Here is a 17,978-nt window from a genome sequence, read left to right as displayed (position 1 = left end):
GCTAATGTAATAAATATATTAATGCTTACTGTGAAGAGTATTGTAAAATTTGGATTCATATAGAAATACTTGTGATAAATACAGAAGTGACTTAAGATGCAAAACTTTTAAGAGAGCACTAACTGTTATACCTTTACTGTTATATGGTAAAGAAGAAACATTACAGCACTGCTAAAAAAGGAAATGGAAATAAATCACACAATGAAACAGAAAATATAGACTCATGTGTTGTGACCATTCTGGAGTTTTCATCTATTAGTCTTGTAAGACCTGTAAAGCCATTGAACATAATGATTCGGTTAGGTGATGAGAGTTTTTAAGGAAATTTAGTAAGCTGCCATGCTGTAACTATGTAACAGTATGGACTTTCTTAATACTGAAAAGTGTTTTTGTGTGCTGAGAAAACAAATGCTTGGACAAATATTCAGTCTATAGAAACAGCTTTGTATAATTATTTGATATTATTTGCAAGTATGCACAAATGTTGAATAACTTTTAGCAAAGATTCCCACAGTTATCTCACTACTGCCTCTGTAGTCGAATGGTTATCATTGTTTCCTTCCATTTGAATTTGATTCCCACTGCCTCATCAGATTTTTTTATGAGGTAGGGGGGAGGGGGGGGGGGGGTCTGGAACAGGGTCCACTCATCTTCATAAGGTCAAATGAGGAGCAGCTTGAATAAGGAGGTAGCAGCACCATCAGGATTCATCTATTGGCAATAATGGTGGGAGGAATCGGTGTCATGCTAATTACATGTCCCATGATCATAGATCTTTCCTCACACTGCCTTGTAGATAGTAGTCTGCCTGTTGGAATGATCTAAGGCCTAATTTGTGAACAGTGTGTACATTTATTTTAGAGTATCTCACTGAATTCTCACACTCACTTTCCATTATCTTACTTCTGTCTAAACTTTACTGACACTAATTTTTGCACAGTTTTGGTAAAATCTGACATTATCTCAGAATGGTGCACAGTCAATGATCACTGTAGTTCCGATCACTGTAGTTCCAAACAGTCTATTCCACATCCGCAAACATAGAGTTAATGTCCTGTTTGAGTTCTGTCTTCATAACTTAAGGACATAGTTTCACATTTAATGCATCAGCGTCTCGGGACAGACATGGTCTGTGTAATTAGCTCCTTCATATCATAACATAGTTCTTGCAACTTAATGCATTCATTAACTGTGCACTTCTGATCAAGACTGTTACCTAATGTTTCTTATGTATGATATTTTGATTATTTTATCTTTATTTGATGTCACACTTTTCATTTGTGTTCAGTCCTTGAATGTACACATCCTCAGATAATCCTCATTCTTCATTATTGTTTTTATCGTTATAAGCATATCTATTGTACACACATCAAAAAAAGTTTTGCATCATCCCGGTTCTCAGAACTCCTGAAGATAGACGTTGACTGTGGATATTGTATCACAGACACAGTCCTTTTGACTGTTCAGAGATGTCACTAAACCCTCCCAAAGATGTAAACGACCATGCATGAGCAGCACGTATTAGACAGAGGGGGTCCAACAGCCAATCAGTTCCAGCTATTCCACCAAAAAGGAGGTACACGGCTCGTGTTGCCTGTAGTTCAACAATGCCTAGACGGTCAATACCATGGCTCAATCACATCCGTATTGTTACTTTGTGCCAGGAAGGGCTCTCAATAAGGGAAGTGTCCAGGTGTCTCGGAGTGAACCAAAGTGATGTTGTTCAGACATGGAGGAGATACAGAGAGACAGGAACTGTCAATGACATGCCTCGCTCAGGCTGCCCAAGGGCTACTACTGCAGTGGATGACCGCTACCTACGATTATGGCTTGGACAAATCCTGACAGAAATGCCACCATGTTGAATAATGCTTTTCGTGCAGCCACAGGACGTTTTGTTTTGACTCAAACTGTGCACAATAGGCTGCATGATGCGCAACTTCATTCCAGATGACCATGGCAAGGTCCATCTTTCCAATCACAACACCATGCAGCGAGGTATAGATGGGCCCCAACAACATACCAAATGGACCACTCAGGATTGGCATAACATTCTCTTCACCGATGAGTGTCGCATACGCCTTCAACCAGACAATGGTCGGAGATGTGTTTAGACGCAACTTGGTCAGGCTGAACACCTTAGACACACTGCCCAGTGAGTGCAGCTAAGTGGAGGTTCAGTGCTGTTCTGGGGTTGGATTATGTGGGGCCGACGTACGCCACTGATGGTAATGGCTGTATGATACATGAATGCCATCCTCCGACTGATAGTGCAACCATATTGACAGCATATTGGCGAAGCATTCGTCTTCATGGTCGACTATTCCCACCCACATCATGCACATCTTGTGAATGACTTCCTTCAGGATAATGAAATCGCTCAACTAGAGTGGCCAGTATGTTCTCCAGACATGAACCCTATCGCACATGCCTGGGATGGATTGAAAAGGGCTGTTTGTGGATGATGTCATGAATGACATGACCCACTAACCTATCTGAGGCATCTGTACCAAATCACCATAGAGGAATGGGACAGTCTGGACCCACAGATGAACTTGTGAATAGTATGCCACAATCAATACAGGTACGCATCAATGCAAGAGGACGTGTTACTGGGTATTAGAGGTACTGGTGTTTACAGCCAGCTGGACCACCACCTCCGAAGGTCTTGCTGTATGGTAGTACAACATGCAATGTGTGGTTTTCATGAGCAATAAAAAGGGTGGGAATGATGTTTATGTTGATCTCTATTCCAATTTTCTGTATAGGTTCCGGAACTCTTGGAACTGAGGTGATGCAAAACTTTTTTTGCTGTGTGTATTGCAACTGGTAATTAATGCCTGCATTTCGTTTCTCTTTTCCAAACATTAGGTACCTATTGAAATACGGCTTTCAGGTGGTAACAGCTCAAGAGAAGGTCGTATAGAAGTGCGATACCATGGTTTGTGGGGGACAGTGTGTGATGATGACTTTGGGGAAAACGAAGCTGAAGTGATGTGCCGCATGTTAGGGTTTAATGGAGTAGCTGAACCAAAGAAGAATGCAGCTTATGGTCCAGGTCAAGGACAAATCTGGCTTGATCAGCTTCATTGCACGGGAAAAGAAAAGTCAATCAATGAGTGCTTTCATTTTTCTTGGGGAAACAGCAACTGTAGACATGATGAAGATGCTGGAGTTTTCTGTCACCCTTTTGATGATCAGTATAGTGTGGTGAGTATATGGTGGATGAAAAAAAGTAATGTCAATCTTGTATTATATTTATTTAATGCTAGTGACATTATTAATTCTGCGTGGTTATTTATATTAGCTGCTTAGCATTTTAATAGTCACATTTTTTGTCACGTACCTCAAAATGATATACTAGGAAAAAAGAATCAGAAGGGGGACAACAATGTTTATGTAATATGAAAGTATTATGGTATGATTGGTTCCACAAGTTCATTCTTGTTCATTTTTTTCTTTATCTTAAATATGAAGAGACTGATAATATATCTCCATAAGAATAATCTGCGTTGTTTCACTATTGCTGTTATAAGAAGTTGTCACAAACGTTTTCAAGCATCAAAAAGAGCTAAGTTTGCTTTTATATTTCATGTGACACAATATTTGTTCTTCTGAGATTTATAAACTATCCTGAGTTCATGAGTGAAATTACAAAGGTTTGTTAGTCTATAGACATAAACAGTGCAACTGAGATAATGATTTAGTTATTACTTTACAAGGTTTCATCATCTTGTCTTTATGATTATATCTGTGTTGAAGTTTCTTCTACAAGTAAGAATAAGTATGCAGAGTGAAATTTACACTCTGCAGAAAAGTGTGCACTGATATGAAACTTACTGGCAGATTAAAACTGTGTGCTGGACCGAGACTCGAACTACCCTTTGCCTTTTGTGGCAAGTGCTGTACATCCTGAGCTACTCAAGCATGACTCACAACCTGTCCTCGCAGCTTTACTTCCATCATTATCTCATCTCCTACCTTCCAACCTTCACCGAAGTTCTCCTCTTCCAGGAGTGCTAGTCTAGCAAGTTCAGCATGAGAACTGTGATTTTTAAAGCGTAGGAGATGAGGTACTGGTGAAAGTAAACCTCTGGGGATGGGTTGTGAGGTGTGACTGGATATATCAATGAGTAGAACACTTGCCTGTCGAAGGCAAAGATCCTGAGGTTGCATCTCAGTCTGAAACATAGCTTTAATCTACCAGGAAGTTTCATATCAGTGCACACTCCACTGCAAAATGAAAATTTCATTCTGGAAACATCCTCCAGGCTGTGGGTAAGACATGTCTTTGCAGTATTCTTTCCCCAGGAGTGCTAGTCTTGCAAGTTCTCCAGGAGAACTCCAGTGAAGTTTGGAAGGTGGAGGATGAGGTACTGGTGGAAGTAAAGCTGTGAGCCTGGGTTGTAAGCTGTGCTTAGGTAGCTCAGTCGGTAGAACACCAGTCTGGGAAAGGCAGAGGTCCCAAATTTGAGTCTCATTCTGGCACATAGTTCTACTATGGCAGGAAGTTTCAAGAATTGGTGGTCACAGGAGAATGCTCCTGTTGGTAAATTCAGTCTCCTAAGATTCCTATATCAATATATGCTTGGTGCACAAAAAAGAGCAGGAGATATTCATTCATCTGTTCATTATCACCTTGTGTTCTGTAAATGCTATCATGAAGAAGATCCTTCAAGGATGTGGAACACTCATGTAATATGTGAACAGAAGTAAGCAACCATTGCAGGCTTCATTGGTTATGTATAGTAGAAACTAACTACAAACAGTGCCAATACACTTACACCATTAATTATGGTAATTACTTTTTATAAATTGTGGAATTATTAAATTAATAGAAATGCTGAGACTTTGGAAAAACCACTGGTCTTCCTCTTACATTATGTGGCTGCTGTTTTCATTCGCTACTTTATACCAAGTATAAATACAACTTCAGTTATTTCACTGTTATTGACACTGTTAGCTGTCTATACAAGGTGAACCAGCTACAACTTGCGCCACAAATGGTGTGGAAATGGAAAGTGCTATTGATATGCAGTTTTCACAGAATTGGTTGGTAGTCAGGGACTTGTATTGTTAGCCAATCAACAGATTATAATAATACTTAAAAAGTGAATGTCTTGTGCAGACCTGTTGTTTTTTTAAATGGAACAATGCCTATTAACAACAAAAAGTAGGGCAAATTAGAATGTCAGTGGTGTTTGTTGCAGGATTCTAGTGCAAGTCATTCATTAGATCTTGTATTTTGAAAAGTTTCGACATCAACATTTGTTTGTGTGATTCAAGCTGCATAGTTGCTGAGTACGATGTTGTTATGTTTGTTTACAATGTACTTGTGAGTTCCATGAGTTCACTGTGAATTACTAGTCAGTTAGTGCGTGACAGTCCAAGCAGAAGGCCATGAATGGATGATGGTATTTACCAATGCAGAAAAAGATGACATGCTCATGGTGTATGGAAAATGTAGGAAGAATGTAGTTTATTTTTGTACATTGTATGTGCAAGATATCCCAGTAGAGATCAACCATCTTGACAATTATTTATCAATCTCTTCAACCTGTTATGTGAAAGTGGTAGAGTAACACCTATACAATGTAATATATGCAAACAAATGATGACAGATGGGGGGAAATTAATGTTCTTGCTGTTGCAGTTGGATCACATGTTAGCTCCTGCACAATTGTACAAGGCAAGCGTCCTATACATTCCCAATTAACAAAGATACTATTGCTATCACATCTCTCTCCATTAAGAGCTGCGTGTAAATGATTATGAGAATCGTGTTAACTTCTGTACATGGGTGTTAAGAGAGAATACTCTAGACATATCTACTTCTAAATCTACATGATTACTCTGCTACACACAATAAAGTTCCTGGCAGAGGGTTTCAATGAACCACTTTCAAGTTGTCTCTGTACCATTCCACTCTTGAATGGCACACATGAAAAATGAGCACCTAAATTTTTCTGTGTGAGTCCTGATTTGTCTTATTTTATTGTGATGGTCATTTCTCCCTATGTAGGTGGGTTCCAACAGAATGTTTTCGCAATTGGAGGAGAATACTGGTGATTGAAATTTCATGAGAAGATCCCGCCGCAGCAAAAAATGGCTTTGTTTTAATGACTGCCACTCCAATTCACGTATCATGTCTGTGGCACTATCTCCCCTATTTCATGGCACTATCTCCCCTATTTCGTGATATTACAAAATTAGCTGCCCTTCTTTGAACTTATGGTGCAATCCTTTGTATGTTAAGTGCAGGCATGTTGCAATGACATGGCACTAGTAATAGTGAATTGGGGTAAGCCCAGCACACTTGCTGGCCCCTGTACCTCTTACAGTGATACAGCACTTGTTTCACATCAGGAATAATACTTTGAATAAGAACCCATGTCCAGAGACTTACCATTTCCATGCTAAATCCATTTGGAAACATGTTTTCTTTGTAGATATACAACAGGGTAGTGATTTTTTTTTTTGGGGGGGGGGGGGGGGGATGTTATGTTGAATAGGCTGATGTCATTTGATACCTATCTTACCTCTGTGACTTGGATCAAGCATCATTCATGTGTCTATGAGTGTCAGAGCAATACGGTTGAGTGCATGTTTGCAAAATACACTGACATGATCCTTCAGAATGATGAAGCTTACAGTAATGGAAGAGCTGCTTGTCACTCTTATCAATATCATTCTCCAGAAAATCTGACTCCATTGCATATCCTTTTCACCAAAATTATGCAACAACTTTGAGAAAGGGTACACTCACCATCAGCAGGCATGACTGTGGTGGGCCAAGGTGACACTGCACGCTTGAATTGGAACGGGCTGTACTGGAGTACATTGAAGAGAACCCATGAAGTGAATGAGCATTTTATTCAGTTACTTGTATAAGTGATCTTATTACAGACATGTTTTCAGATGACTGTATCATGGAAATGGTACATTTCTGGATATGAATTCAGTTTAAAATATTACCTATTCACTACCCTCTAGAAATTCTAGAAGTTTGTAACAGCAATTTCTGAACACTGTGTATAGGCAAATTTCATCTTCTCCATCATTCCTGACTTTGGATGCAGTCATTTCATGTTTTGTCATCAAAGCAAATATATTTCTAGTGTTTCTCTACTTCACAAACAGCAAATGTTGTCATTAGTAGAACTAAAATTAATTTTTTTTTTCAGGTTCTGGGCAATTAGATCTTAGCTTCTCTGTTTTTCAGTGCTATAACTGTAAGACCACCTTGCAAGTAAATACAAAGCTTGTACCAGACAACAACTAAAGCCTTTTTTACTGCATATGACCTTGCAAGGCAAAACACATGGCAACCAGGGGAACATGAATGCCACAAAGATAGCAACACAAATATTGTCTGTACACCTTTCCTGTCAGTACTAGTGACAGATGCTACTGTATGTTTTTTTTCTGGCTTCTATGTGATGTGTGGAAGTTAATCCTGCACTGCTGAGCACATGCTCATGATATTCCATGCTTGGTTTCTACTGGTTGTATTTTAGCCCTTTTTATAGTAGCAGAAAATATTTTGATGTATTTTAAATGCTCTTTTAGTGTATCCTCTGGTACTACGATGTGACCAGAATTGTTAATGCATATTGTTGCTCCATTTGAATCAGTTGCTAAAGATATCTTTGTAAAATAGGCAGTCCATTTGGAGCACCAAAAGGCCCAATGACATTTGTAGAGATTGAAATGGTGTATTAACTGGTACAACTTGCTGAGTGTACATCTAATTGGAGCTGTAGATATGTGTCCATTAAGTTTATCTTCAGAAATAATTTGTGTCTCAGCAGTTTGTCAGCAGGACTTCTGGAGCTGGATTTCTGAAACAGAAACTTGTCCATGGAGTAGAAGGAGTTGTCCAAAAGAAATGATTTTAAGCTAGATTTAAAACTTGATCTGCTACCTGCCAGACACTTTATGTTGTTGGGCAAATGATCAAAGATTTTTGTTGCTCAATAATGTACTCCTTTTTGAGTAACTGGCAGCTTCAATAACGGATAGGAAAGTTATTTTTCCCTCTAGTGTTGTACATATGAACATCACTGTTCTTCGTGAATTGAGATGGATTATTTGGAACGAATTTCATTAGCAAATATATGTGCTCTGATGGTTAGAGTACCTAACTCCTTGAAAAGGTGCCTACATGATGTCCTTGGGCGAACACCAATTATTATTCTCACTGCTCTCTTTCGTGCAATCAATACTTTATGAATAAGTGGTGAGTTACCCCAGAAAACTATTCCATAAGACATTATTGAGTGGAAATACGCAAAGTATGTTTGGAGGCTGATCTGTTTATTACCAAGACTAGCGATTATACGAAGAGCGAAAGAAGCTGAACTTAGTTGTTTGAGAAGCTCAGTAATATGCTCCTTCCAGTTCAAGTTGTCATCAATGCAAACACCCAAAAATTTGGAGAAATCTACCCTGTTAACTGAGCCCTGTTCATATGCTACACCAATTGTCAATATGACTCTATTGGTGTACAGAACTGGATACAGTTTTTTTTTTTTTTTTTTTTTTTAATGGGATTTATTATAACACTCATGTCATCTGCAAAAAGTTCTAATTCCACTCGCTGAATATTAAGTGCGAGGTCATTCACATGAATAAAGAACAGCAGAGGATCTAAAATCGAACACTGTGGGACTCCCTTTGTGATAACTCCCCATTCACTAGAATTTACCACCCTCCCAACACTATTTGTGCTATTCAGCACAACTTTTTGCTATCTGTTCATTAAGTATGATTCAAACCAGCTGTATGTATAGCCTTCAATTCCATAAAACCTGAGTTTTTCTAAGAGTGAGACATCATCCACACAGTCAAATGCCTTGGAGAGATCACAAAAAATACCAACTGGTGATGATTTTTTATTTAGGGCTTGTACTATTTGATGGGTAAATGGGTAAATAGCATTCTCGGTTGAGTAATCCTCCCGGAATCCGATCTGTGACATGCTGAGTAAATTATTTCTACTTAAATGTGAGACTACTCTTGAATACATAACTTTTTCGAATATTTTAGAAAATGAATTCAGTAATGAGATTGGTTCATAATTATTTCAGTCACTCTTCTTCCCTTTCTTATGAAAAGGTTTGACAATTGCATATTTCAATCTGTCTGTGAATTACTATAAGGACAGCCATTGGCAGAAGCATGTGCTCCAGTTACCTCTGGAGCATCTGATACCAAACCTGCCTGCAACAGCACCATTCCACCAAACTGTAATTGACCTCCTGGGGAGGTTTCTGAAGTTGATAAGTGATCATTGATGGATAACAGTCTTCATTGACCATTTCACTTGTTCTGCTTTCACCAAAGCTAGGACAACAGCCAAAGCTCTGGAAATTGCAAAGTTCCTTGTTTGCAGACATCATTTTGAAGCAGGGAGCACCCTATGAGACAATCTCTGAGCATGGAATAGATTTCCAGTCGATATTAGTATCAGAGGTAATTTCATGTTGTGACATCACCCATAGGGTGACAATCTTCAGGCAAATTGCCTCTTAGAATGCTTTAATAAGACATTGACAGAAATGTCCTTGATGTACCTTGATGTTGAAGAGAGAGACTGGGATACAATATTGTCCGTTGTGTCAATAGAATATTACACTGCAAAGCAGGGCACTATGTGCTTCAATGGCTGTTTCTGCTCCATGGTCACAAGCCTGAGATGAGGATGGATCTGCTGTTCCCAATTAAATTAAATGATATTCAGGATGACTATGTGAATCACCTCATCACCAGGACCAAAGCTAGCTTACATACAAAGCCTGAATGCACAGAAGAAAGACAAAGAGCACTATTACACTAAACACTGGCCAATGAGATACAGCCTGGGACACTTGTTATGGATTGTTATGCCTGTGTGAAAATGGGGGCTACGAGAAAAGTTACTAATGCTTGACTTCGGCCTGTATCATATACTTTGTCACTTATTGGATATCACATACAAAGTCAAGGATGGTGACTCTTCATCAAGAGGACAAAAGTGGGTAGGCATTGTTCATATCCTCCATATGTAGCCCTACTACAGTACCATCCAATGGGGGGGAGTTGACTGCTGGTGTGAAACTGACTGAAAAGTTCAGGAAACAGTTCATGTTAAATAACTAAATATTGTGATGAAAATTCATTTATTTTAGTTACTGTATTGTTTGAAAATTCTTAATTCATTGAAGTGGATAAATGTATAGTATTCCAAACCCCTGTCTGAATACAAGAACTGCTTTTTTAATGTTTATAATAAGCTTAAACATTTATTTGTGTCACTGACATAAAACAACTCTTGTCTTTGTCTTATATAACTCGTGCATTGACCCTTCACAGTGGCAATTCCAGCAGTAACAGATTATAGACACAAACAAAATTTTGCAAATTTTTGTTGGAATTGGGGTTAACCTGATCACCTGAGAAACTTCTGGTGAAGTTGACTGAGTGGTTCTCTCATAGACAAACATTCATGAATGCAACAAGAATGTGACATAATGAATGCAGCAACAAAGTGACACCATGGCTGCAGCAACAGCTATCTGTAACAGTCTATTGTAGAGTGAAGAAGTGATTGTTGCAGGTGTCTGTATGTCAACTTATAAATTTTTCACACTAATTGCAGTTCTGTTTGTTGCAACTTACAGTTGAGATCGTAAGAGCTGCCACTGTGAAAATGCCCCAGATATAAAAATTTAAACTGGGTGAACTAAAGAAATATAGGCTGGATGTTTATTACTATATGTTACTGTAAAATGGGCTGAAGTTGACTGCCAGGTGAAGCTGGCTGAAAACTGAAAAATGGATTTCATTTCTTCTAACGAATTTGCCAAACCCAGGGGGAGAATTTTAGATCTGAAGCTGAAATGTTAGGGTTTAATGTACAGTGAATACGTTTTTTGTGTGTATTTCATTGGAGTTTCATAAAGCAAATTTGTGATCAGATTTTTTTGTCCTTAAACTCTCTTTGTATGTTATTCTGAAAATAGTATTACAGTTTAATTATTATGGAAATTTATTTTTCAGTTGCTGATAAAGTTTCAGAACAATGAAAGTCACCCAAGAGTCCTAAAAGATTCACAGTTATTTCATAACAGATAATCAGACAAATTCACCACCAGGTGGGATGAAGTTGACTAATGCAGTTTTGGTACCGTAGGTCAACACCCATGCACTGAAAGAAAAATCAACGTATAAATTTCATAGCTTTCAGAAATATTTAAGTTTAACCCTTTCCACTCCAAGGGTGAGTGGCACACAAAATTGCGAACTTTTTTTCCACTCTGAAGTTGAGCCTCATTTGACATGATTTTTAATAGCTCTCACAAGCTCTAGTCTCAAATGTGACTGTACTACACATCAGTGCTTCATAGTATTGCCATCTAGGGAAGCCTGTTTTAACGTAGTGTAGAGTTGTAGCAGTTGTGTTATTATATTCAAGTTAGTAGGTGCATAATGGCTAGTTCTGAGGAAGAAATTGTAAAGCCTTTAGCGAAATGTCTAAGTGAAAAAGAGAGTGACAGTGATTTTGATGATGGCAATGATTCATTTGTAAATACTCGAACAGTCCACGGGTAAATTGCCGGTTCATAGTGTCCAACGGGCACAATATTTCAGCGATCAGACATGTCGCCATCGTCAGGTGCGCTGACGAACTGAGCTCCTAAGGGCGGGCGGCCGATTTAAATCCCCTCCCCCGTGGGCCGCTCTCTTCACCGTCCGCGCCCACGCACCGGTGGTCGCAAAGACGTGGGTGTCAGAATCTGTCGTATCATTGATGTGCTTCCTACGTCCACCCTGGTTGCCAGTTCATACTTCTTGCTGAGAGTCTTCTTAATTACATTCAATGCCGGGTCCCAAGCCTTGCTGAGATTGTACCCTCAATCTCGGTTGGTAAGATCTTCCCTGGTGCAAATTTCAATAGCCTCCCTTGTAACGCTGTCCCAGTATTTAGTGGTCTGAGCCAGGATCTTGGTACACTCATAATCCATCTCGTGTTTCTCGGACAAACAGTGCTCTGTTATCGCTGACTTATTTGGATATTTCAGTCGAGTGTGCCTTTGATGTTCTCGGCAACGATCTCCGTTGGTGCGCACTGTTTGTCCGATATAAGTCTTCCCACACTCACAGGGAATTTGGTATATGCTGGCCTTCCTCCAACTGAGGTCATCTTTCACACTTCCCAGTAATGCCCGTTTTTTATTGGGTGGGCAAAAGACGGTTTTAACTTGGTGTTTCTTTAATATACGGATGATTTTCCCTGATAGTGCGCCATTGTATGGAATAAAGACAGTGGCTACCTCTTCTTCCATGACTTCATCCGTCTCCACAGGTTGTGCTATGTTGGTGGGACAGAGAGCGCGTCTAATCTGCCATTCCGAGTAACCATTTTTTTGGAACATGGTTTTGAGGTGTTCTGATTCCTGGGGAAGATTCTCTGCATCTGAGATGCTGCGCGCCCTATGTACTAGTGTTTTTAGTAGTCCATTCCTCTGAGAAGGGTGGTGGCAGCTGTATGCATGCAGGTACAGGTCAGGGTGTGTTTTCTTCCTGTACACACTGTGGCTCAGAGTACCATCAGCTCTTCTCTTGACCATGACATCCAGGAATGGTAATCTTCCTTCTGCTTCGGTCTCCATAGTGAATTTTATGTTTGGATGTATGGAGTTGAGGTGTGTAAGGAAATCCAGGAGCTTGTCCCTACCATGGCGCCAGATGACGAATGTGTCATCGACATAATGGAAGAAACAAGTAGGTTTCCAATTGGATGATGCCAAGGCTTCCTCCTCGAAGTACTCCATGTACAAATTCGCGACCACCGGCGAGAGTGGGCTGCCCATTGCGACTCTATCTGTTTGCTCATAGTATTCCCCATGAAACAGAAAATACGTTGAGGTCAAGACATGCCTAAACAGTTTGGTGGTCTTCTCATCAAATTTCTGCCCAACTCTCGTAGAGGCACCCTGGTGAATAGTGAAACCACGTCGAAGCTCACTAGGATATCAGTGCCTTTCCGTCTGAAGTTGTTGAGACGTTTCACGAAATCCACAGAATTACGGATGTGGTGAGGGCATTTACTTACATAGGGGCTAACTAATTCAGCCAGATATTTTGCCAGCAAGTAAGTAGGTGCCCTAATGTTGCTGACAATCGGGCGCATAGGTACCCCCTTCTTTGTGGACCTTAGGGAGTCCATAAAGTCTTGGTGGTACATGTCCTTGAGGTGACAATTTCCTGGCGTTCCCCTCTGGTAGATCTGTGTCCTTGAGTAGAGCCCTGGTCTTGTTCTCCACCTTCTTCATGGGGTCAGCATTGATCTTCCTATAGGAGTCGTCATCTAGCAGGTGCTCCATCTTCTCAATGTAGTCCTTACGGGAAAGAACAACAGTGGCATTGCCTTTGTCAGCAGGTAAGATAACAATCTCAGAGCACTCTCTTAGGTCCTGAATGGCGGCTCTCTTTCTACTGGTAATGTTAGTCTTCGTAGGTTTAGTTCTGGTCAGAGCCCGGCAGGTTTCCCGATGCACTTCTTCTGCTGCTTCAGGTGGTAATCGTGCTGCAACCTGTTCCACTGCACTGATGATGTCCGCAACCGACGTGAACCTAGGGGTGGGAGCAAAGTTGAGTCCCTTCTCCAGAACCGAAACCACCTCATGAGACAGCTCCATGTTAGTGAGATTGATGATCGTCTTGCATGGTGCCATCAGTGATGGTTTATCTGAGAGACGTGAGAATTTTGAAATCTGACATCCATGTGCAGAATCGGCTGTCATCCAGGTAACACCATCCACCCAGTCCCATGTCCACGAATTAAACTGATTGTCCAGTTTAAGATTAAGTTTAAATAGTTTCTGGGTGTTGTATTCAAGGCTGTGGCGAGTAAAGTGCACACTCTCATGTACCAAGGCAAGGACAAGGCTGGCCCGTCTCTTAATTCTCTTGGCTGCTGCAGAATCGATGTGATGCATGACCTTAGCAAAGTTCGGCACAATCTGCTCAGTATGACATCTCTTCAGGAATGCAAGAGCACTCAGCAAACGGCATCTTCGGTGGCGCAGCTTGTTGAGTTTCTTCGTGCTGCAATACATCTCCTCTCTGTAAAGGTATATGATGTGATTCTTCAGTTTCTCCCGGCGTATTTGTTGCTTGAACAGTCCACGGGTATACTGCCGGTTCATAGTGTCCAACGGGCACAATATTTTGCCGATCAGACATGTCACCATCGTCAGGTGCACTGGGGAACTGAGTTCCTCAGGGCGGATGGCCGATTTAAATCCCCTCCTTCCGTGGGCCGCTTTCTTCGCCGTCCGTGCCCACGCACCGGCAGTTGATGTGCTTCCTACATCCGCCCTGGTCGCCAGTTCATACTTCTTGCTGAGAGTCTTCTTAATTACATTCAATGCCGGGTCCCAAGCCTTGCTGAGATTGTAGCCGCAATCTCGGTTGATAAGATCTTCCATGGTGCAAATTTCAATAGCCTCCCTTGTAACGCTGTCCCAATATTTAGTGGTCTGAGCCAGGGTCTTGGTACACTCATAATCCATCTCGTGTTTCTCGGACAAAAAGTGCTCTGCTACCGCTGACTTATTTGGATATTTCAGTTGAGTGTGCCTTTGATGTTCTCGGCAATGATTTCCGATGGTGCGTATTGTTTGTCCGATATAAGTCTTCCCACACTCACAGGGAATTTGGTATATGCCGACCTTCCTCAAACTGAGGTCATCTTTCACACTTCCCAGTAATGCCTGTGTTTTATTGGGCGGGCAAAAGATGGTTTTAACTCTGTGTTTCTTTAATATACGGCTGATTTTCCCCAATAGTGCGCCATTGTATGGAATAAAGGCAGTGGCTGCCTCTTTTTCCATGACTTCATCCATCTCCACAGGTTGTGCTGTTATATATAGTTTGAGTTGAATGATGATGGGAACAGTCCATCCTAAGAGTTCAAAAATTATCACATTGTGAAAAGTTTTGTATTTAATTCTTACGTAAATATATTTGAATGAAAGTGCGTTTTTTGTTTTAATGTATACTCTAACTGTTGGTCAGTGACCTCATTGGTTCCACAAAGAGACACACAATTCTCTGGGGCGTGCTTACTGCTCGGGTGGTGGCAATTTAAATAATAGCACATAGAGATCCCCTTTTGCCTGCATTACAAAGTGCAAAGGATTGAAGTCCATAATCAGTCAGCTTCACCCCATTTCATTGTACTGATGCACAGATCTGCGCTGGAGACTTCCTGTTCCAGGAAACTGAAGACCCACTCTAAGTCCCAAAGTTTCAATGGTAAGGGCTATCTTTGATTCTCCCGATAGTGAGAGGATGTGACAACACAATCAGAACATGAGTGATGCTAACACTGCTATACAGAGGATCACTGACACAATATGGATCTAGAATGTTGTATTCAGCTCCATTGTGTACTTCTGAAATGGTGGTTTGCTGTTTCTCTAGGAGAGTGAATTGTGGTGCATACAGTTGAGATAGTGGTTAATGTTGACTGGTATACTAATGGTTGCCAGTGCAGATCCAGCTTCAGAATTATTATGGAAAGGATAGATTACAACTCACCAAATAGACTAGACATGTAGTTGCAGAAAAGCACCATGAAACATAATGCTAGAAATTTCAGCCTTTGGATGAAATCCTTCTTCAGAAGTAGAAAAAACACACACATTCACACAATAACTCACACACGTATGGCCCCTGTCTCTAGGAACTAAGGCCCAATTGCAACTGTGTCTGATGTAGGAAGCAATCTAGCTGGGGTGCATATTGGGAGTAAGGTAGAACCAGGAAGGGGAGCGATAGCATAGTAGGATAGGGATGGGGAAAGATGCTAGTGATGCCTGTGAAATGGTACAGGAGGAGGAAAGAGAGAGGTGAGAAATAGAGAAATCTGTTTTTAGCAAACAGAACACAGCATCATACAATGTAAGCTTTCACGGCCAGTATTGTCTTCACTTAAAACTTCCGAGCTGATAGGCCGTGGTCAAAGTATAAAATTCTCCCCTGACATTTCGTCTCCGACTGTGGGTGACATCCTCGGAGGTACAGTGGTGAACTGCGAAGAAAACTCGAGGAAGCGCTGATTATATAGGCAGCACAGAGGGTGCCACTGTCGATGACATGGTGTTGGCTATGGGATTGTCTCTGGTAATGCCAACATTCTCGATTGAAAGTAATTGATCGTCACATTTGCGGTGCAACGCTGACATCCAAATTTTATCTAGTTTAACACCTTTGTCTTTCCTGTTAAAATTATTCTGGTGTTTATCAATCTCGATAGCCTCTCTATACAAGCGTGCATAATAATGTGAGGTTTTTGATATGACGCTCATCTTGCTGAATTTTATTTCATGATCACCTTCCTGGTAAACATGTTCCACTATGGTCGATTTATCCATGTGACCCAGGCAGCAATTCCTCTTATGTTCAACAAGATGATGTTCACACTTCTCTTTGTGATACCGATCTAAACCTGTCCATAACTACAAGGAATTTTATATACCCCCGGTGTAGCCAGAGGATGTCGTGCATCTTTTGCTGATCGTAAATATTCTTTTATTTTCCTGGTGGGTTTGGGTCAACAGTAATTTGTCGCAGGCACAGAGGAAGGCGCTGAGGGATATAAATGCAGATAAAAACATTATTGTTCTTAAAGCAGATAAGGGTAATGCCACTGTCATACTGAACAGTGAGGACTATCATGGAAAAATCTATGATATTTTGGTTCCCTCCAATTACAAAAAACTCCAGAAAGATCTGACTATGAAGATTTTAAGAATGACCAATGGACTGGTGAAAGTGCCTTTATTCGCCTCTGACGATAAGAAGCTGCTTTGTAAAACAGAAGCGTACCCACCTAGACTTTATGGCTTACCCAAAGTGCATAAACCTGAGATTCTGTTGAGGCCAATTGTCAGCGCTATAGGCGGACCAACACATGAGACAGCTAGACATCTTGCCTCATTGCTGCAACCTTATGTGCAACCTTATGTTAAACCTCAATGGCTGCAACCTTATGTTAAATATTCAGCGCATTTCATTGACAAGTTAAAGGAAATGAGCGTGGTCCCAGATGATATCCTCGTCAGTTTTGGCATTGTGTTGTTATCTGTCATGATTCCGGTAAACAAAGCTATCTTATTCATTGCGGATATTTTTCCTACCGATATTGTGGCATTATTCTGACACTGCCTCACCACAACCTACTTTCAATACAATAATAACTTTTATGAACAGATTGACAGGGTGGCTATGGACAGTCCTCTTAGTCTTGCTGTGGCTAACTTATTTATGGAGACTTTTGAACAACGGGCGTTGTCGACTGCCAGTAAGAGACCAGCCAGATTGTATTGCTATGTCGATGACAAGTTCGTAGTATGGACACATGGAGCAGAGGACTTGGATGCCTTCCTGACACATTTAAACAGCATTAATCCAAAAGTCAAATTTACTATGGAGACGGAAAAGATTGGGCAACTGAATTTCCTAGATGCGTCTATGATTATACGATGGGACGGAACGTTGGGCCATAAGGTGTATAGAAATGCCATGCATACTGATCGTTATCTACAGAAAGATTCAAACCACCACCCTAGACAAAAAAAGAGGTGTAATGAAAACCTTAGTAGACAGGGCATACAAAATTTGTGAACCTGTTTATTTAAAAGATGAGATTGAACATCTACAGTCAACTTTTGTGAAGAATGGCTATTCTAGCAAGGATATAGATTGAGCACTTCGCTCTAAACAGCAACGACGAACAAAAGTCGCCAAATGGCAAAGTTTTTCTTCCATTCATTTGTAAGGTCACAGATCGCATTGGGAAAGTTTTAAGCAAGTATGGGGTGGAAGCTATTTTCAGACCCACCAGGAAACTAAAAGAATATTTACGATCGGCAAAAGATGCACGACACCCTCTGGCTACACCGGGGGTATATAAAATTCCTTGTACA

The 17,978-nt window shown here is 40.6% G+C and overlaps 1 protein-coding gene across 3 annotated transcripts in view; it reads left to right on the top strand.

Moving 5' to 3' along the window:
• LOC124615258 (serine protease svh-1-like) overlaps positions 1 to 17,978 on the top strand; it is a 451,576-nt gene that overhangs the window by 349,320 nt on the left and 84,278 nt on the right. For 2 of the 3 annotated variants that reach the window (XM_047143011.1, XM_047143016.1), the window contains one exon: positions 2,872 to 3,210. The exons of the other annotated variant lie outside the window; for it this stretch is intronic. In XM_047143011.1, the coding sequence (XP_046998967.1) occupies positions 2,872 to 3,210 (339 nt within the window). The remainder of the gene's footprint in view (positions 1 to 2,871; positions 3,211 to 17,978) is intronic. 3 annotated transcript variants of the gene reach the window in all.

Source organism: Schistocerca americana, chromosome 1, assembly GCF_021461395.2.
Source record: "Schistocerca americana isolate TAMUIC-IGC-003095 chromosome 1, iqSchAmer2.1, whole genome shotgun sequence".
NCBI classification, from domain to species: domain Eukaryota; kingdom Metazoa; phylum Arthropoda; class Insecta; order Orthoptera; family Acrididae; genus Schistocerca; species Schistocerca americana.
Note: the sequence above shows the minus strand (reverse complement) of the source record. Positions and strands in the feature narration are given on the sequence as shown.